Consider the following 22,273-nt stretch of genomic DNA (forward strand, 5'->3'; position numbering starts at 1 on the left):
GTTCTTTTAATAGAGATGATTTGAGGTCAGTCGGGATCTGATTCTTAGAACTTTGTGCCATCAAGGAAGCTTAGCCTTGCTTAGTTACTAATGCAGGTTCAGTCAAGCCTTTCAGAACAAGACTGAACGTTTGTTCAATTGTCATACAGTCTGGTCTTATAACTTTCCTTGAACTTGCTTAATGAGAATGTATTAGCTGGGATATAATTTTTCCATGCTCCTGAACATGTATATAATTAGAAGGAAATGACAGTACCTAATCCTTTTCTTTCAAGCACCCTTAGAGCAGTTCCAATACTTGGAATACTTAGAATAAATTTAAATGTATTGTTACATAATAAACAGTTGTATGTGCATGCTCTGATGAGCAGTTGCTGGTGGAGTTTTATGCTATGTATGTGATACAGTTTCCCTTATCTGTAAATCCACACCAGTGAATTTTGGGATAAAGCTAAGCCACAGTAGACAAGAAACACTGATAATTTGCTTTCTTTGACCACAAGGGGATGCTGAAATTCTGCTTTTCTCTTTCCCCACTTAATTTGTGATAGTTTCAAGCTGTGTTCAGTGGTAGGCTGATTGGCTTTTGTTGATGTGTTTGAATTTGTTTTTCATTTGACAGAATTACTGGAAAATGTAAAACTAATACATAAACCAGTATCTTTGCAACCACGAGGGCTGATCAATAAAGGAAACTGGTGTTATATCAATGCTGTATCCTTACCTTGAAAGTATGTTACCCATGTTGTTAATAGCTTGTGTTTCTGAAGTACTAAGTGTGAATGGATTTCAAAACAAGTAGGCATTAGCCAGTGGCTATCATAATGGCTATTCAGTGGCTCCCTTGCACTATAAAAAGCAATGTTCATTTTTTCCAAAGGCTGTTCTATGTTTGTGTAAAATGCATCTAGCTATCTGTTTTTATGACTCCTTAATGCAGTTATCTAGACACTGCAGGCTTTGGTAGCTTGCCCTCCTATGTATCATCTGATGAAGTCCATTCCGATGTTTTCAAAATCACAGAGGCCATGTACTTCAACGCCAATGATCGACAGCTTGTACGTATATCACATCAGTTGGTGCTGATGGTTATAAATTGATCGGCTGCTCTTTTTAAAAATTAGAACATTTTAGTGCATTTAACGTTACCACTGTCATTGTGATCTCCACATGTGTCCTAACTGCCAGGAACCACGCTGAGACAAGGAACTGGTCTCTAATGTTTTATTGCTTGTACATAACAGGAATCCTAACAAACTGAAGAAGCGTGGGGAAAACCCAGCCATATAAACCCCAAAGGTTAAGGCGGTCCTGATCTGTGTCTCTTTGAATGGCTACCTAATTCCTCAGTGCTGCGCATGCGCTTAACAGTCTGGATGGGAGCCCCCTGCTCGCCATCCTTACTCATGACAACATGCAATTGAAAAAGACCCGGCTCATTTGTCTTTTTCTTTTTGTGATTTGGCAATAATATAACATTGGCATGAGAGGAAAGGAGCACTAGGTTCCCAGAAAAATGTTGCCCAGTTTATTCATAGCTACCATGAGGAAATAGAAAAGACTGGCCATATCCTAGCAAAGAAAATACATTGAAGCTTGCTTTTAATTTTCTTGCCTGAGAAAAAGGTATGAAACACATACCTAAAGGCATTCTGAATTGAAATTTTGATGAAGCAGGCAGACATTTAATGTTATAAGAATATATGATTCTTGCCTTTTTCAGACATGGGTTGTAAGTCAGGTTTACTGTTCCTGTTGCTGAAATCAGTTCTCTTCTGTTTAGTGTTCGCCTAATGAACGAGTTTACAAACATGCCAGTCCCTCCTAAGGCAAAACAAGGTAGGTGATAAAATACCAGCTTCTATCTAACTTACCCCAAAAGTGGAAGGACTCAGTAGAATCTGTGGACAATGTAACCATGATCTGAACTAGCTTGCACCAAGAAGCATGTCTTAGATAAGATAGAAACAGCAGCAAAAATCCAGTCTTATTTGAGGAAGAAAGTATGATGATGATCCTGCTTCTTCCGTACTTTAATATTCTTTGTATTCATTGCAAAGCTGGGTAGAAGCCTGTTGAACTTGCTGTGTTCCATTGCATTCTTCCATTAATTTATTCTGTTGAATTTATATTCAGCCTTTCTGCTAAAAAAAAGGGCAGCTATCAGTAACGAATTTGGAAAAACAATGATTCCAGCAAAAACTAACAACAATATTTAAAACATTGGCCTTTGTCGCTCTACACTGATCTTCTGCCTCATAACTTTTACACAGCTACCTGGTGTAGGTATTACCAACATGAAAGTCTGATAACTTATATAATGCCACAATAATACACTGTGTGCACAATTATTAGGCAAGTCAGTATTTTGACCATATCATTTTAATGCATATTTTCCACCTCCAAGCTGTATAAACCTGAATGCTTATTGGATATATGCATATCAAGTGATGTGTATTTGTGTAATGAGGGAGGGTGTGGCCTAAGGAGATCAACACCCTATATCAAGGTGTGCATAATTATTAGGCAGCTTCTTTTCCTCAGGCAAAATGGGCCAAAAAAGAGATTTAACTGACTCTGAAAAGTCAAAAATTGTACAAAGTCTTTCAGAGGGATGCAGCGCTCTTGAAATTGCTAAGATATTGGGGCGTGACCACAGAACAAACTATTTGTTTTGTTGCAAATAGTCAACAGGGTCTCAAGAAACGTGTTGAGAAAAAAAGACGCAAATTGACTGCCAAAGATTTGAGAAGAATCAAACGTGAAGCTACCAGGAACCCATTATCCTCCAGTGCTGTCATATTCCAGAACTGCAACCTACCTGGAGTGCCCAGAAGTACAATGCTCAGAGACATGGCCAAGGTAAGGAAGACTGAAACTCGACCACCACTGAACAAGACACACAAGTTGAAACAGCAAGACTGGGCCAAGAAATAATCTGAAGACAGATTTTTCAAAGGTTTTATGGACTGATGAGATGAGAGTGACTCTTGAAGGACCAGATGGATGGGCCCATGGCTGGATCAGTAACGGGCACAGAGCTCCACTTCGACTCAGACACCAGCAGGGTGGAGGTGGGGTACTGGTATGTGCTGGTATTATTAAAGATGAGCTAGTTGGACCTTTTTGGGTTGAAGATGGACTCAAAATCAACTCCCAAACCTACTGCCAGTTTTTGGAAGGCACTTTCTTCAAGTGGTGGTACAGGAAAAAGTCTGCATCTTTCAAGAAGACCATGATGTTTATGCAGGACAATGCTCCATCGCATGCATCAAAGTACTCCACTGCGTGGCTAGCTAGTAAAGGCCTCAAAGATGAAAGAATAATGACATGGCCCCCTTCTTCACCTGACCTAAACCCTATTGAGAACTTGTGGGCCCTTCTCAAACAGGCGATTTATGGTGAAGGAAAACAGTACACCTCTCTGAACAGTGTCTGGGAGGTTGTGGTTGCTGCTGCACAAAAAGTTGATCGTCAACAGATCAAGAAACTGACAGACTCCATGAATGGAAGGCTTATGACTGTTACTGCAAAGCAGGGTGGCTATATTGGTCACTGATTTTTTGTTAGAAATGTTTATTTGTAAATTTTGAGTTTGTTTATTATTCTCACTTTAACAGATGAAAATAAATGAATGAGATGGGGGAATTTTCGTTTTTCATTTAGTTGCCTAATAAAATTACACACTAATAGTTGCCCAATAATTGTGCACACATAGATATGCTTCTAAGAAAGCCAAAACCTCACTCTTACTTTCTTAAATATTCAGGTTTGAGGTTTATTAACATTTTGAATTGACCAAGAACACTGTAGTTGTTCAATAATGAAATTCTTCCTCAAAAATACAACTTGCCTAATAATGGTGCACGCAGTGTATGGTGGCAGTAATAACCAAAGAAGTTCCCCATTAGCCTTCCTTGTTTTTCATAGACCCATAATTGTTCTCATCTGAATGGTTAGGGCTTTAGGTAATGCACCACAATATAGCTGTGGTAAAAAGACTAAGAACAATTACTTGACTGTTTGGAGATGCATCACTGTGTTTGTGTTATCATATACTCAAGCAGCTGACTGTTAGAAACTTTTCCTAATGGCACTGCTTTGCTCCCTCACTTCTTTTCTGGTTTGCAGCTTTAAATGATAAAATTGCACGAGACATCAGACCTGGAGCTGCCTTTGAACCCACCTACATTTATAGACTGTTGACAGTTATCAAATCCAGCCTGTCAGAAAAGGTGAGGATTCCCCACGTAAGTAATGCTGCAAGATCAGAATTTGAATTGTGTTTTAATGTAGCTTGCTTTATTATCTGCCTGTGTCTAGAACATCCAGATAGTATCAGACAGAAAGAAACAGTTACATGAATATTTTAGTTGCTGATAAGATTCAGAGCAGAATAATCAATAGTGTGTCAAATAAAAGGTATTTTTCTGTCTGCTGATCTTATGAAACAGTGATTTAATTTCAACATTTCAGACTTCATGAATTGGAATCAAGAGGGTGGATTAACATAAGTTGCAAGGCATATTGCTTTATTACTTTTTACACAAAGTGATAATTAATGAGGCTCATGTTTCCTGTCTGCAATTTTTAGGTATTTCAGAAGAAACAGTTCCCTTTATCAGTCTTTTTGTCACTTATTTCTCTGACTGTGAATAAATAAACTTTGAAACTGTCTGTCTGTCTGTCTGTCTGTCTCTCTCTCTCTCTGTCAAAAAACCCTTATTTTGGAATGAAACTGCTGAAGGGAAACTCACTAGACCGATAAATACGATTCTGTACTGGAGTTGATGTGAAATGAACATGCAGAGGGGAAGAAGTGGGTTATGCATTGTAATGTTTATTACAGTCAAAAGGTCTGAAGAGGGTTATATACAGTGTGTTTGCCCAGCCTCCCCACCCAAGCTGTGGCAGTTGGTACATGTAAGCATAGCACCAAGTTCTGAAGTACTAACAGGTTCTCTGTGATGGAGGCCTTGCCTTATTACGGTTCCCAAGCATGGAATGGATTCTAAATTTGTTCGTTTTATTGCACTTAGTACAAACATCTGAACAGGCTTTTCACTCCTGAACGTCAAATCAGGAGGTGGAATAAGTAGGAGGATGAGGCCTCCGTGTGTTCCTTCTCCTTGGTTTAAACCCATATGCGTTCCATGGAGGAACTCTGCAGGGCTGGCGTAGCAACATATTCCGGAGTTGAAGTGCAAAAAACCCCTTCCCATTTTAAAATACAGTTTGGGGGGATGGGGCGGTAGGGTGTGCACCCGTTGCCTTTGGATCGTTAGCGAGGTCCCAAGCAAATCTAGGCAGCTTCCGGAATTGGGTAACAAGTGGCTGTGAGTAATCTAATGCAGAATCATTTATGCAGGGTAGACAAGAAGATGCTGAAGAGTACCTAGGATTTATTCTAAATGGCCTGCATGAGGAAATGCTGATTCTGAAGAAATTGCTATCTCCACATAGTGAAAGTACGTTTTCAAAATGCCAATTAACATGCATAAGTCTACTTTATATGTAACTATTTTATATCTGCTGCATAAACACCGTGCCGTGAGTAGCCATTATGTTTCTTCAACCATGATTATATAAATTGTGGTTAATGGTTTGTTCTTTAACTCTGCTGTGAAGCAGTTGCTTAAAACAGGAACTCAGATTAAATAGTGCATCTCTACTGCAGCTCATAGTCAAGGCAAGTTCCTTTCTTCTCCAACCGGTTTGCAAAACCATTTTCTGTCATTTCTCACTTCGCCGCCGTATTGACGTGAGGCTTTAACGATGGTTAAAGTAACAGTGGTGAAAGTGAGAAGCTTATCTTTTAAATAGGTTTTTATGTAAGCCGCCCAGAGTCTCTCTCTGAGTGAGATGGGCAGTGAATAAATTTTATATATAAATAAAATAAATTTTAACGATGTATTTGACCAGAACTGTAACCATACTCGAGTGCAAAGATATGGAGCCTTCAGTCACTCTTAGCTGTATTTCAACCCCCCCACCCCCCACCCCCCAAAATATAGGTCAGTCTCTGGTAAGATTTATCTTTCTGTTCTCTGTGGCTTTGGGATGAGGGTTGGGGGTGTGTGATTGTGTATTTGTCTCTGACCCTACCCATTGCTTCATTCTCACCCACCATATGATCCCCAGCCATTCATCCCTGAGGAAATGTAGCCCTTGAATAAAACCATTTGTTTAGAGAAATCAGCATAGAAGCAATGCTTCATTTTGCACAGAAAGCTTCTTTGACGTCCCTTGCAGCCAACTGGTCAGGTCTAGTGGTTAAGGCAGCGGGCTAGAAACCAGGAGACTGAGAGTTCTGGTCCTGCCTGAGGCATGAAAGCCGGCTGGGTGACCTTCGGCCAGCCACCCTCTCTCAGCCCAACTCACCTCACAGGGTTGCTGTTGTGGGGAAAGGAGGAGGAGGAAGGAGTATTACGTTTACCGCCTTGAGTTATTTATAAAAATAATAAAGGCGGGATAGAAAATAAAAAAATGAAAATAAATTTCAGAACAAAACTATCCTCCCCTTCATTATGCAGTGAACCTGGGTAGGGATGACAGTGTGTATTTTGTCCTCTGAAAAACAGTTTCCAATGGCCCAGAGACCCAGCTTGTAAATGAAGAGGATGAACAGGAAGACCAAGGTGAAGGCAGTGAAGACGAATGGGAGCAAGTTGGTCCACGTAACAAATCCTCTGTCACTCGACAGGCAGATTTTGTCCAGACGCCAATTACAGACATATTTGGTGGGCACATAAGGTATGTTGCATTTTAATTACATCATCATCAAATAGAGTTCTGTATTGCTTCCCGTACAAAATCATCTTGATGTGATTTATGATGAAATCTCTAAATTCAGTAATCAATACAGCAGTGTAAGACAATTAAAAATACTCACTGAGAAGGTGTGGGGAAAATAAAACACTCGTGCATCCAACATGCATAAAGGCCTTCGACAGGAACCTAAAAACTGTATAGGAGGCATTGGAAAATTTCAGACAGGAGAGCAGGTACCACTGCAAAGAAGGCCCATCTGTCTGGACCTGCAAAAGTCTTGTTGATCTTGCCACATGAAGCAGGTTCTCTTCTGATAATCTTCGTAATCAAGCAAGTATGAAGGTGCCTTATCACCCATCTTGGTGTCAAGCTGTTTAAGGCTGGATACGTTGAAAGCAACACCTTTGTCCTGGTTTGGGAGCTTATTGATGGCCAGTGTAGTTTCTTGTGCAGAGATGAAGACATCTGTAATGTGTGCATTGTCAGGTTCCCCATTCTGCAACCTGGCAGGTTCGGTCAGTGCCTGGTAGAGCTTCTGGCCAAGGGCAAAGGTAGCTCCCTAGTGAAAACATAGCTGGTTTGGTCCAGTGGTTAAGGTGCTGGGTTAGAAATCAGGAGTCTGCGAGTTCTAGTCCTGCCTGAGGCATGAAAGCCGGCTGGGTGACCTTGGGCCAGTCACACACTCAGTCCAACTCATCTCACAGGGTGGTTGTTGTGGGGAAAATAGGAGGAGGAAGGAGTGTTAGGTATGTTCACCTCCTTGAGTTATTTGTAAAAACAAGAAAGGCGGGATGGATATAAAGTAAGTAAGTAAGTAAGTAAGTAAGTAACAGTGCTGTCCCTGTCTGGGAAAGGCTGTAGGTGGTATAGCAGCTCTCTGCAGATCACTCTTTAGGAAAGACTAATGTGCAAGTTTATATAAGTAGGAAAAGTGGTATCTTCACTCGTAATTCCCCGTAAATTGGAAAACCAGTATAACTGTCGGGGCTCTTGGCTTCAGCTACTGAAACTTTTTTTTTTTCAGGCTGTGACTTGGTCTGAGCAGCTTCAAAACTATATATTTTTTTTCAGAGTAAGGTATAAATTAAAATCCAAACAAAAACATGTAAAGCTGCACTTGCTTAAATTAAGTTCTGATTGTTAATCTGAACCAGTGTCCCCTAATGTGGATCAAACATCAGACAGGAAAAAGACATCTATAGACATTTCTGTCTCCAAGAAATTATTTCAAAATAGATTTTCACGTTTATTGCTGCATGTTTCTTGTTATGCAATATAATCTATGAATCTATTTTGTAAGAGATGCTTGTCCACAACATTTTGTAGCTTAAGGAAACACAAAGATGATTTAAAGAGATTCCTATTAATAGAACATTGGGTAGTGCCTTCATCGCCATGTCTATTCATCCATTTTCTTCTTCTTCAAAGGCTTGGGTCTGTGTGGTGGAGTGTAGATGCTGTCTCTTCTTCCTTTTTCCTATTGAGTCCTGTTTTATATTTTACTGAGTTATAGCTGAAGCAGATAGATGACTTCCCAGGTGTTACAGTTTCTAAAAAGTAAATTAGAAGTATATAAAAATGAAAATAGCAAGTTGAAAGATGAAATAAAATAGACTAAAACAGAGAGCATAGATGCTCACCCATCCCCATCTTGAGACCACCCCCTTTACTGCCATGTCATTTATGATAAATTACAGTTGAAAAAATAGATTTGTGTGCTTTCAGAATGCCCTTTGTATATTCAAACTGATATCTGTTATTAATGGTAAGCATGGTGTCCTCTTTTACATCCAAAGAAAGTAAGATGAAACAGAGGAATTCCTGTTTTCTTCTTTTTAAAGAATGTCTTGTCAAATGAGAGAACCACAAAGTTCTAATCCCACGTGTGTTGTCTGCTCCTGCCACACCCGTCCTAGTCACTCTTCAAAGTAGATCACCACAGGAATAGGATCTCTTATAGGGATATTGGAAAGCGTTTCTTGAGAAGCTGTGGTGGAGATAGGAATTATTTATTTTTTTGCTGCATTTTTCATGTTTTTCTCAGAAAAGATGGATTAGCATCTTCCCCCTCTATAGTTTTTGGCCTCTTTAGATTTTTTTGTTAGTGTATCTCTATCCAAAATTTGTGGGAAATTTCCCTTTTCCAGTTGAAAATTGTACTTGTAAATGGAGGTACACATGCATATGGCTTCATAATGCTGAAATGCATATTTGTGTGTTGCTTTGTGGGGGCTATCCCTTCCAACAGCACAGTCTGAGAAGTCTTTTTCTGTGGTGACCTTGTAATCTTAGTTTTGGCATAGAAAACATACCCAAAAAAGGAAGGTGTATGTGACTGGTTTTGTGAGATTATGTCCCCTCTCATGTACCTAGTAATAGAACTCTGTCTCATCAAATAAAATTAGCTGGCAGTGGGTTCTGATTCAAAATGATGATTGTGCAAAATGTGTAATTAACTGAATTTGAACAGCTGAAAAACAGACATACAAACAAATCTTAGACCATGAAGGAGGAGAACAGACTGGCTTCCCTGCCCATTACCAGTATCGCATTATTGCCTGTTCCTGCTGCCTTTTATGCAGAGGATGGATGTCCTCTGCACAAAGTTCTAGACCGCACATGAAGTCTGTACACACCCTGCTGGTTCCTCAGTTCGAGCCCTTTCAGCTTTTCACCATGGGAGACAGGAATTTGGCTTGATTTAGGGGCCCTGTTGCATCTGTCTTGATAGGACCTGTTTCCTTGTCATGCTACCACATCATTCATAATTGCTTGATAGCTGCAAGTATATGAAGAGAAAAACCAGTCATGGACAAATCATTTTATTTTGCATGGTGTTAATGGCACTGGGTCTGTGGTGATGTCCTAGCCCAGATTCATCTGTTGCCTAAGAAACTGATAGAGTAAGAATCTCTTCCAGGTGACGAAAATGGGGAATTACGCAGAATTTAATTCATTTTCTCTCATTTTAAGCCAAAAATTGAGTAAGATACATCTGGGCAGATAGCCTAGTAAAAAAAGAAAGTTTCTGACTAGTATCTTCTGTGGATTTCTTCATAAGATGGTGCCAGTCACACTCAGCAGGAGAAGCTGTTTCTTATTTTCTTTAATAACAGTTGGCTTATGATAGTGTGCTGCCGATGCACATTTTGTAGCATTTGCCTTAAAGCTTTGCAAACCTTGAATACATTTTTAACCTGCAGTTTGAAGCCCAAATTTTGATTTTTGTGTGTTTAAACAACAGCAACAACAATGTATGTCTGTCTGCCTGATCTCCTCCCCTTTCATCATTTCCACTGTCTCTTTTAGGGCATATTTGCTCTATAAAGACAGTGATCTGTCTTTATAAAACTGAAAATTGTAATTCACTGAGTGGGAATTCTAGGGATCTGCAACCAAATTCTTAGCATCTTACTCACTGGCTGTCAGGCTATAGCTACATTTTAAGTAACAGCTATATAATAGAATTCAAGCCACATAGAATGAACAGAATACCCAGCATCTGTAAGAACACACAGTAAATCTTCACCTGTTAAAGGTCACACCACACAGTGCTACCTTTACTAATTGCTTAAATGCAAAATTAAATTTCCAGATCAACCTCCCAAGGGAGGAAGCTCTAGAATCTGTCAAGAAGACTTTTTGCCATCAGCCATACTTTAGATGACAGTAGAATATGGAGCAGAACTGGCCTGGTGACCTCAAGAGGACAGGTGGAAACTTGTAAGAATTTAAAGTTGATTCCATAGACCTCTTGGGCCCAAACCCTTTCATGCAGAGAAATGGGCAGCATTTTACACTGAAGGTAGAAACCATCTTAGAGTAATATGCTCTGAAAAAGAGACTCCTGTAAACACCGTAATGGCAGCCACAGTCTACACCAGTTGCAGCTCCTGTATGCTCTCCAGGGTGAGTCCACAGATTTGCAGATTTTTAAAGAGAGGCACAGAACTAGGTTGGTAGGGAGGGATGACTTTATTTCTGTTTTTTGAAGTTGAGGTGTCAGGTCAGTCCTCTAACTAAAGAAAAGTAATAATTCCAGTTCTGTGAAATGGTGTCTTGGCTTCGTTTGAAATGTATCAAAATTTAAAGAAGCACTGAAGTGAGTTCCACCTGTATGACACACCACGGGCACTGCAGGTTTTGATGACCCCTTATTTGTGCTTTGTGGAAACATCTCTTGAAATGCTAATTTAAAACCTGAGCTCTCGTAAGTGTCAACACAGTCTGATTTGAAACAGCTGCAGCTTCTCTGCTTTTCAAGGCTGATGAACCCTATTCTGCCTGAATAAATAACCTGTCAGTTCTTGATGTAAAAGTGTCACAAAGAGGACACTAATGTAACTGAATGGGTAGAGCAAGTCGCCTCTTAAAAACAGTAGCTGTGCCATTTATGAGGGCTTCACGTGAACCAAGAAAGAGTTGCTTCTTACCATGAAATAAAGATGCCACTGTGTGAAAGGTGGCTGTGTGTCAGCGTTAAAGGGACACTGGACTTTATTGAACTGGATTACCTTGGTTTTATTCAAACTTTCATGTTTGGCATTTAATGCATGAACATAAGCACATTCAGCATGAGGATCTGGATACACTGAAATATTTTGATAGACTATAAATCAGAAATAGCGATTAGGTTTGAAGAATGGAGATCTCCGAATGTAGATAGTTTCTATTCCCTCTTAATTATAGTTTTACAGAGGAGGGGGAGGCAGGAAGTGGCAGTCTTCATAGTCAGCAAGTGACAAACTTCCCATTTTTTCCATCCCATTTCTTGTAACAGGCGCATTAAGTCTTACTTCATCTTTCCATGAATCCAAAGATTTTGACTTTCCAGATAGAAAAGCCAATTATTGTGTTAGTTCTAACAGCTGTTCCAGTTGTGTTTGTATCACTTAGCGGCTTTGGGGTAGCTTCAGTTACAAGTCATTTTAACGTGCATCGCACTGTATTTTTGGAGAAACAGGAATAAATGTGGATGGTTACCAGTCTTTCAAGGATTAAATAATTAAATAGCTTTCAGAAACTCAACTCTTAACTCTTCTTCATTTCTTTAGGTCTGTGGTTTACCAACAGAGTTCAAAAGAATCTGCAACTCTGCAGCCATTTTTCACTCTGCAGTTGGATATCCAGTCTGATAAGATACGTACTGTTCAGGATGCCCTAGAAAGCTTGGTGGCAAGAGAGTCTGTCCAGGGGTATACCACAAAAACTAAGCAAGAGGTATGTGCTTTCTGGATAGTAGAATCCTTGCAGTCAAATTCAACATTTAATCAAGATGCTGCTGTTCTCTCTGGCCAGATACGCCCTGATGGCATTGTGCTGAATTGAAATATTTGCTTATCTTGGTCAGTATTGCATACTGTTTCTAGTCAAATTATTGGCGCAACATAAAATCATGCTTAAAGAAACATTACTTCAGCAGGCAGCAAGTTCCCCCAAGACTGCTGCTGGAATTCAGAGATGCCAGGGATTTGATCCTCCAAATGTAAAACAGTTTCCTCTCCGTTCCATTTGCCAGACTGTGTCTTGCTAGAGCCCTCTCCAGACATTGAAGTTACAAACTTCTGAAGGGCCTGCAAGTTCATATAGCTCAGTCTTAGCCCATGAGGCTGTGATGCATTTTCATTGATGCAGAATCAACATGAAACTGAATGGGACCTTTTCTGTGGGTCTAAGCATCAGAGCGTGGGAGCCAGAATTCCTCTCTCCATCTTAATAAAAACTTGTCAAATAAACTGTGCCCCAGTTTTAAGATGGCCACCACTGGCAAGGGTAGTAAAGGTAAAGGTTTCCCTTGACGTAAAGTCCAGTCGTGTCCGACTCTAGGGGGCGGTGCTCATCTCCGTTTCTAAGCCATGGAGCCGGCGTTGTCATAGACACTTCCGGGTCATGTGGCCAGCACGACGACTCGGAACGCCGTTTTAAGATGGCCACCACTGGCAAGGGAGTATTGGCAAATATCCACATATGTTCTGGGAACAGAGCTTGACTTCAAATAACCTTGCAGCCCATTTTATGTATTCTTATATTCATGTTTGAAACTTGCTCAAGCTGATACCTCATGCATGTTGTCAGAAAAGGGTCAGCTAATGCCTTATAAGTAGGGCAGTGCACCATGGACATTTGCAGACCACATAACACGTTGTCTGATGGCCTTTTGGTATCAGAAAGCTACAGTTTTCTCCCCTGGCTGAAATACGAATCCTGTGTTCTTTCTTCTAAACAATGCTGATTCTGTTGCTTTTTCTTTAATGTCAGTGGTTGTCTGTGTAGACGGTAATCTGGTGAAGAGGCCCAAAGCTTACTATTCTTGACTTAGAAATGTATTGCTGAAACCCCTTGCATCAACCAGCAAATTAAATGTACCACTTCTTTCATATTTTTGTTAATAAAATTAATGCACCATTTATAGAACTGTTATAGGTCCAATGGTATTTTTCCACTGCTGCAGGTTGGAATATTAATATAATCATTTTTTTAAAAGAAGTCTTAATGCAGGAAGCACAGGAAATCTTTGTAAACAGAGCGATGCACCACATGCTAGAAAAGAGTTGGCATTTCCACACTGTTTAAGCATTCAGGAGTGGGGGGATGCCGCCTGGAAAAACTGGAGCGAGAAGTGTGTTGCCTTGCAAACTTATGTGTGGGCATACACAGCCTGTCTGGATTTTACGTCTGACATGTGTGGGAGTGGTGGTGGGAGAACATCCCCTTGGTTGCCTGAGAGGCCTCCTTGTATGGGAAGAAATCCTCCAACCCCTTTGGGTTTACCACCTACATTTTGCTTGGCCTGGCACTCGCTCTCGGGTTTTGGTACATATGTGGTTTTAGTCTTCTCTCTTATTTGTAAACTCAAATGTTTCAATTATGGCTTCTAGAAAAGTGGGTGTTCACTTAAGGTGCTAGTCTAGTCTGATTTATATGTTAGTGTCCAGTCTGAGAGGGGAGGACAAATCTCATAATCATTTAAAAAAAAAATCTTTAAAAGACCATGAACATTATGTCTTTTATCTCTTGTACTTTGTAGCATTTCTTAACATGTACTAATTAAATAGTTTTAAGGTCACACATGTAATGTCCTGGATATAATACAGAACCAATCCCCATAAGCTGACTCAGTGATGAATTTTTAGCCAGTGTCAGGAAGAGTGATTCTGTATGAAAATGAGGCTAATTGCACGCTTTAAGGTACTATTTCAATCCTGGACAATCTGGAATACAACTTGCTTTGTCCTGATTTGGAAGCTTACCAGCTGGCCTCAATTTCTGAACTCAGTTTAGATTCAGAATGTCTATAACCTTTTTTTCCCCCCGTTTGACAAGTCTTGGATGATATTTCAAGGGAGTTATCCATAATTTCATCCTAAATTTTCTTTAGACGGTTGTTGCAAAAAGGTTGTACAGCACAAGTATGATTCTAGCTAAGGAACCTGAAAAATTTGAGAAGGGTACGTGCTGTTTTTATTTGTAAATGGGGAAGCTTGAAATTTATGTATTTTTTGGAGGGGCGTACATTTTGCTTCTCTTCCTTTCTCCTTTCTGAAGGCTTCCTTTCGTTTTGTTTTTAAAACCTGTATAAAAATGTCAAACTGAGCTTGCTTCCTTATTTATTTATTTTGCCATGTTTGTAGCCCACCCCAATCATTAAGGGCAGTATATAGCAACCTAAGGATCAACAAGGATATAAACAGCTTTGTAATCCATCAGTATAATAATTGTAACACTTTAAAGTATCGTCTAACAGTCGGACTGATTTTAACAACTGCATCAGTGGAAATGGACGTTCAGTTACAAGTCCGCTTTCTCTCTGCCAGGTAGAGATCAGTCGAAGAGTAACATTGGAAGAGCTCCCTCCTGTTCTTGTTCTACACCTCAAGCGATTTGTCTATGAAAAAACGGGGGGGTGCCAGAAGCTCATAAAAAACATTGAATATCCTGTCGACTTGGAAATAAGTAAAGGTGAATTTCGTGAACAGAGCAACTATTTACTGCTTTGGTGTAGCTTTTTTTTTTTTTTTTAAATGCCCAGTCTCTATCTTTATTTCTAAATGTTTCTCATAAAACAAGTTCCATGGTTATTGTACCTCTGCTGTTGAAAAATTCTTTGTCATCATGATAAAAGCGCTGCAGCGTTTTAATTGTGCTGTTTCGACAAGCATAATTTTTAGTGTTTCCTGAGTAGTGTGACTAATAATCAGCTTTAAACTTTTGGCACCTTCTATATTATATCGCTCCTGGCCTTCCAGAGGAAGTTGAAGACTGGGCTCTGCCACCAGGCTTGGGGCAGGGAGGAGAATAGTCACACTTGGGGTTGGCTAGTGCCTTGAAGTGCCCCTCCTGCGCAAGGACTGAATGAGACCACAGCCATGGATTTTATTTATATTTAGTAGCTTTGTGAAATTCTTCTATAGTACATTTTATATTGGAATTTTATTATATATTTATTGTTTTTTTATTATTTTGTTGTAAACTGCCCTGAGTCCCTCCGGTGGGAGGAGATGGGTGGTGACGAATTTGATTATTATTAATAATAAGTGTGTGGGAGAGGGGGAGGAAGATTCTAGCTCAAAGGTGAGCAGGCCACAGTCTCCATGTGCTTCCCAAGTTGTATTACTAAAGTGTACCCCAAATTAGGTGGTTTCCAAAGGTGTGCATAAAACAAAAACAAAAATTTCAGACCTGAGACAACCATCTAATTGTTTTGCATTGAAATAAATCCCAAATCTTTTGCTTGTCTGAATTTTGGCTGAAACCAAACCCTTCTGGATTGTGATTTTATGGGGCAGGCAGGGCAAGCCGGGAGTGCTTGTTATCCCTTCTCTCAAGTGCAGAACAGCTACACATCTTGAAAGAATTGCTGTATTTCCTGGGCAATTCATCACAGCAGAATAGAAGAGCCAATGTCCTCTTGATACTTTTGTTGGGCTCACTCCCCTTCCTTCCTTGCTTGATTGCACGTGAAAAAGAAAAACCAGGCTGTTTTTTGATAATTCCAAAAGTGGTAATTCGCAGCATGCTTTGTTTGCCGTTTCAGAGCTGCTGTCTCCAGGAGTCAAAAGTAAGATTTTTAAAGGCCAAAGAACCTACCGGCTCTTTGCAGGTATGTGGTCTTACCTCTCTGGGTAAAGAATTTTGAAAGAATTCATTCTGGCTTCTTTCCCCTCCTATATTTAAAGTAGTTGGCTATTGTATAAGCAGAAGCCTGTGGAGTGGTGAACTTATAGGACCTAAACTCAAGTTCTTAAATCAGATCCTATTCTGTAACTCAAGGAAACTAACTAAATCACTCTAGACTCCCCATTTGTGGTGGCAAAATGTAATGTTGGAACTTCGAACTTATGTCAAGAGAGGCATGGCTATGGATTGTGAGAGATGGTTGCTTGGGTTAGGGTTCAGGGAGGAGGATATTTCTAAAATTTGTAATCCTTTCTTTTTTGCACAAATCGGGTGATTGCACAGCCGCTACAAAAAAATGTCTGTCATCTCTCTCAAACTCTCCAAGCTGATCGTTTGAAAGAAGGATGATGCTTCCTTGTTTGGGAGGTGGCTTATCCAAGCAAGTGATGATAAGATTTTTTTCCTGCATTTCTAACACTCTAAAATCACCACATGAGTTAATGAAATCATCGTGGTTTTCCCTAGTCTTGTAGCAAACACAAAGGAAACTTCAGGGAGAGATTAGGATTTATTTCACTTGGCAGAAGAGGAAGAAGATGCAAGATGTGGCTCTTACATGTCTCAGTGCATCCCTGGTCACTTCTTGAAATCTTCTGGCTCATGCCAGGTTTGGGAGTGGTGAGGGTTAATAGTCAGGCTGCTGTTTCTGGAAGTCTTCCATATAAACCCGCTGAAGTGGTTGCAGAAATGGACCAGCCTTTAGTCAAACTGGCTGTTTTTGCAACTTGTTGGTCCAGCTTTGCCTGCCCATTTCTCATTAGCAATTGTTTTTATTTAATCTCTTGGCAGTTGTCTACCATCATGGAAACAGTGCAACTGGTGGACACTATACCACAGATGTCTTCCAGATTGGTCTTAATGGCTGGTTGCGCATAGATGACCAAGCTGTCAAAGTAATTACCCAACACCAAGTGGTAAAACCGTCTGCCGAGCGCACAGCCTACCTCCTCTACTATCGTCGAGTTGACCTGCTTTGAAACCTCCCATTTTCTGCTGTGTTTGCCAGATTATCTGCTTTCTAGAACGCCAACTCTCTCTTTCTCCCTTCCTTTCCCTCTTCAGTGCTCTTCAGAGTCAACCTTTCTCCTTTCCTGCCCTTTTGCAACTGTTGAATAGAGGGAAAGAGAAGACTTTCTTTGGGGGGTGGGTGTGGACAGCCCAGTTGGTGTTGCTTATTGACTTTGCAGAATGAAGTCTTTGGGGCTTAAACGACTCAAGTCTTGTAAATCACACAGAGGGTTGTTTGTTTGTTTGTTTTTTGGCGCTAATGCTAAGTCCTAAGAGATTAAAATGGGATTTGCAACTGATTCCCACTTTCTAATTGCATAATAGAAACAGCCTTGCACCAGCAACCGAATTTGTAGATTTCTGTGAAAATGTTTTATCTTTACTTTAAAAAAAAATCTTTAAAAAAAAAGAGACCCACCCTTCTACATCCTCTCCTGTTAGTTTTTTGATAAATGGTAAAAATCAGCCAGTGTCTATCAAGGAAAAAAGTTTCTCCTTAAAAAAAAGAAAAAGAAAAAAAGAAATACTCGTAAAAAAAGTATAATATACAGAGTTGCTGGTTTCTGATATGAAAAAAATACACATTTTAATAATTGTGCGATGAAAAACTGCTTAAGTACACATTGCAGATCAAAATACTTGGAGTTAAAAATGTTAGTCTATATAGATGGGTGATTGTAACTTTATTGCTATTAAGAGATTTCAAAACTGCATTTATGCTTCTGTGTACATGGAATTTTAAAACAAAAAAAATGGGCAAAATAATGAAGGTTGATATTTCTTTTAGTCTGCTTTGTTTAATTTTGCTGTCTGCTCTCCTATAATGTTGAGTTCCTAAGTGTACACAGTGTAGTGATATCTAGGAGTATAAAGTTGTCGCCCATCAATAAAAAAAAAGTCACAAAGTTGGTTTAAAGCTTTAAGAGTGTTCTTTGGGGAAAAGGGATCGGCTAGAAACAATAGAAAGTTAGAACGGGAGGAAGCTGAAATGAAGACTAATCTTTTGTAAACTAAATACAAAGAAATGCACTTAGTGCTCCATCACTTGAGAAAAGTGATTGGACACATTCAGGAAGATCAAATCTTTCCATATCAGATGCTCCAGGGGTGTCCAAAGGATATGATAAAAAAGCCAAGACAGTGCAATTGACGCTCCACCCATTTTTTATGTGTGTTGAGGTGCCCTGATAATGAAAAGGGATGTTCAGAGACGGAGTGCCACTGAACTCTAGGTTTTAGGGAGCAGGCAGGATGTGATCTGCCTTGTAGATTTCACAAATGGCTGTACATGGAAATAAGATAAACCTTTGGCTTCATCCAGTGTGGCTCATCCATTTGTGTTAAGAAGTCAGGATTCTGGCTTCTTAATGATAAATTTAATGAGGTTATATTCTATTTTGAGATTGTGTGATACAGGTGATTATAGTAGGTATGCTGGGAAAAGATACTGTACATAAGTAAGGATATAAGCTGGTATCTTCTTTTATAATGCTGACATGTTTTAAGGTTGCCTCTCCTTCCCATCCTCCCTCCCCGCAGATGGTTTAAACCTACTTACTTACTTAAATAATCTCTGGACTGCCCCAGTCAAGACTTGGACAGTGAACAACAAGGGATAAATCAGAAGGAGCAACAGTATCAATTTAATTACAAATATACTACAACTGGAGCCAAAGGCACGGTGGAATAAGAATCTGATGAAATGCAAGCAGGGAACAGACCAAAGGTATCTCCAAGGAAAGCATGTTCTAGAGCATGGGGCTCTTAGACCTGCCATCTAGCCCACACATGTGTACATTTTTCTGATATTATGACACCAAACAGAACTTTAGCCACTAGGCTTGGTGTATTATTTTGGGAAAGTAGTGGGAGAATCATTGTCTCCACAAATCCATGTTACACTTTGCCAAAAGCCAAGTACCACCTCCATTCCACATCTTGCTTGTGGTGAGGATAGCTTTAATGAGTGAACAGAAGAATTAGCAGGCACATAGTATCTTTGGAAGAGGCACAATGGCTTCAGATCTTCTTGCACAGTTGAATTGTGTTGGTTCTTCTTCACGGACTTTGGAAATTTGAAGTCCATCTGCCAGAACATCTGTGAGTATGCAACGTGTCCTTTGGACCAGTTAGGAACTCCCTGCTGAGAGAAAATACAATGTGGGATGGGTGATTTTTGAGAATTCAGACCTGATGTGATTTAGCATTTCCCCTCCCTCCAGAGATATGCCCATTCTTGGAGACAGTTGGCACATATTATTTGCCCTGACTTCAGCTAGTTTAGCCCTATAGAAGGTTGGGATTTAAGTGGACATCAAGGCAGCGCAAAGAGCTTCCCTTCCCCTTCTCCTTGGCCTGCGTTGAAAGATACTGTACAGTCACTAGACAGATACTGCAGCTGGAGAGCTGGCCATGGGATGTCCTTGCTTTGCCTTGGCAGCGGGATCTGTTGCTTTCAGAATTTAATGGCCCCTGAGCAGTTTAGAATAAAATAAGTGCCCTTTTAAAACATTGGGTCATAACAGTTGCAATAAACAAGACATCCACAGAGCTATAAAATATAATATAAACCAGACTTTTCCCCCTTAAAAAGCTTGGACTTGCCTGGTGCTGTAAAAGACAAAAAGCTTATGGGAGAAAGGAGGAGAACTTTCTTCATTTCAAAGGCCCATTGGAGTTGGTGGGAATCCAAGGAGATCCTCCCAAACTGGTCTTAACTACCAGATGAGGTCTTCTGGGAAAGAAGCAGCCCATTTTGAACCTATCCAGAAAGGGTCTGGGGGCCATGTCACCAGTAAGTGTGCTGTTGCGTTATGTACCATGTGTCAATTAGCGGGGAGAGTGAGCACAGGTCATCTTGTGTTGGCTTGGCTTGGCTTACCAAGGTGGCATCTCATAGCCTCAACTGGCCCTTCCCTTGAGTTGTACTGGGAACTTCTGAAGAGACTTCTATGCACCATTAAAACTTGTGGAGAAAGCCTCTGTTTGCTATTAAAAGTGTTTGGGCTGTAGAGCTGGAGCTGGTTGGGGGGAGCAAAGGGGCCACATTATTTTGCCAGTTAGCATTGTCCAATCCTTTCCGAATTGCCTTCCAAGACTGTCCATAGAGAAATTCCCAGTTTCAACCCAGGATCCAGCGAGACATGCACCACATTGTAGGAATCCATGCTAAAAGGCTTCAGGATGGGTGTGAAAGAACAGGTGCCAGTGAGAAATGACCATTCTTACGTAGACTCTAGATTATGGCAGCTTTGGGAGCAGAAAGTTTTGATTGGACCCCTGCCACTGACAGCTCAGCGTCTTAAATCTGGGTTCCAAAACTGATGTGGCAATGCTAGAGCCCTAGCTAATGCGTTCCCAGTGCCACCTCACCAGAAGAAGCCGGGGTGCCATGCCACGTTCACCAACTCTTCTAAAGGCTGGATTCCTGTGTGATGCCATAAATCCAATTCCAACCATAGGCTTAGCGTGCTCTAAATCCAGCCAATTTTGTCATATTCAACAAAGCATGGTTGATGAGATAGATGTCCCCTCTCAGTTGCTCTCCTTTTGAACCTCTGGGTGTTGGTTAGAAAGTCTTGGACAGAATACAGAAAATTAGGGATGGGAAACCACTTCAGAAAGATTTACTTCCGGAAAAAACTCCCAAACCATATCTAGGATGATGTGTTCCGGAGGAGGAGGAGGAGGAGGAGGAAGAAGAAAAACCCAGCGTAAGCCAGGAAACCACAGGCTGTGTGTCTCCAGTTGCATGTCACTCTAAACCACAGTTGCAGACAATCCAACAGCATGGTTCCAAACTGGTTTTACTGCCCTAAAACAAACCTCAGAGTATTCATTAATCCTAGTGGGACATCATGGTAAGCCAGAAACAAGAGAACTACATCAAGCTGGGGCCATAGCTTCAATCTGTAGAAAGGAATCACGCCAGTGATAGATTTGTTTCCAGCCTCTTCCCGAATGAATCTTAGCAAGGAATTTTTCCCACCTTTTTCACCTTTTTAATGCTCTGTCCACCACAGCTCCTTCACCTGCTATTTCATTCAGATTCCATCAAAGCAAACGTCGAGCATTTGTCCAGTTTTCTGTGTTGTGGCTATTGCTAAAATCATTTTTCAAAACATGTATTTGCAAAATCCAGGTAAATGATTATCCTAAGGTTTTTATGTCTCCAAAATTCCTTCTATTCACGAAAGAATTGTACACATTAGGAAAGAGTAAGTTCAATGTTTCATTTGCAATATCTGCTCTGCTAATAGCAAAGTATGTTCTCTATTACCTCTTTGCGGTTTAATTGCTATCTTTGTTTTTAATAAGACTCCTTGATGCAGGCTGTAAAAAAGAACTTAATTTGAAGGGGATTCTTTTATGATGTGTTAGACTGAAAGGAAATTGTGAAAGAGGGAAGACTGACGTCTTTACAAATGAAACATCCTCCCTGAAGGGAAAGCTTGACAATATTTTTCTGTGTATTGATGCTTGCCAATTAAATGAAACTGAGTCCTTCGAAAGGTACTACAACCATGTGCCCTATGGCAGGAGATCAAGTTAGAATAAGGCAAAGATACTTTTGAAAAAGTATTTGTAAAAGTTGCAGCTCTGATTTAATGCTGATCCTCTTGAAACCCGATCAGAACTGTGGAGGGATTTGTGGGGTGGGGGGTGGGGGAGGAAATGTTTAAAGAATTGTCCATCCCAAACATCATGCAATAATGCCAACTAGCAACTTTCAGAATTGGCCAATTCTATTGAGCAATTCACCACATTGTTATCACCTAACCACAGTGTTGGTTTTTGCACGTGGCGCTTCATGATTCTGTATTCTCTGTCATGGAACAAACTGTGTTGTCCAAAAAGAACATCTCAGTAACTAACTGACTGTGTATAACCAGATATTACAAATACTCTTGAACTGAGTTTCGTCTGAGAAACTCAGGCTTAATTCATCATTAGATACAAGCATTTGAAAATAGGAACACAGGATCAGACATCCTTTCCTTCTCCCTCAGCCTCAATTTTAAACTCAAACTTTCCTCCCATTTTCATTTTAAAATGTCAGGTAAAATGAAGACCATCAGAAGTTCCTTTCAGGGACAACCATCTTCTGACTCAGCTGCTTTGGGTACATCAACCTGCTAACTTTGACTTCACAGTTCATTAAAAGCACCACTGTGGTTAAGTGGCTTGCATTCAGCAGGATCTGGCTTGAAGTCCTCCAGAAATGGTCATATCTATGGCTACTAGAAACATGAGAAGTTTATTGAACCTCCAGAGCAAGTGTGTCCAAACGTAATGGAAAAACATTCATTGGTGAAGA

At 40.3% G+C, this 22,273-nt stretch overlaps 1 protein-coding gene across 5 annotated transcripts in view; it reads left to right on the top strand.

Moving 5' to 3' along the window:
- Nucleotides 1-17,866, top strand: part of USP10 (ubiquitin specific peptidase 10) — a 33,342-nt gene extending 15,476 nt beyond the window's left edge. For 3 of the 5 annotated variants that reach the window (XM_063313057.1, XM_063313060.1, XM_063313059.1), the window contains exons 5-14: nucleotides 623-714; nucleotides 949-1,058; nucleotides 1,784-1,839; nucleotides 4,132-4,250; nucleotides 5,369-5,468; nucleotides 6,582-6,753; nucleotides 11,826-11,991; nucleotides 14,586-14,730; nucleotides 15,806-15,871; nucleotides 16,738-17,866. In XM_063313057.1, the coding sequence (XP_063169127.1) occupies nucleotides 623-714; nucleotides 949-1,058; nucleotides 1,784-1,839; nucleotides 4,132-4,250; nucleotides 5,369-5,468; nucleotides 6,582-6,753; nucleotides 11,826-11,991; nucleotides 14,586-14,730; nucleotides 15,806-15,871; nucleotides 16,738-16,925 (1,214 nt within the window). In that variant the 3' untranslated portion in view covers nucleotides 16,926-17,866. The remainder of the gene's footprint in view (nucleotides 1-622; nucleotides 715-948; nucleotides 1,059-1,783; nucleotides 1,840-4,131; nucleotides 4,251-5,368; nucleotides 5,469-6,581; nucleotides 6,754-11,825; nucleotides 11,992-14,585; nucleotides 14,731-15,805; nucleotides 15,872-16,737) is intronic. The other 2 variants (XM_063313058.1, XM_063313061.1) reach the window with 1 other exon arrangement.
- Nucleotides 17,867-22,273: the final 4,407 nt, after the last annotated feature.

The sequence above is a fragment of the Candoia aspera genome, chromosome 11 (genome assembly GCF_035149785.1).
Source record: "Candoia aspera isolate rCanAsp1 chromosome 11, rCanAsp1.hap2, whole genome shotgun sequence".
Taxonomy (NCBI): domain Eukaryota; kingdom Metazoa; phylum Chordata; class Lepidosauria; order Squamata; family Boidae; genus Candoia; species Candoia aspera.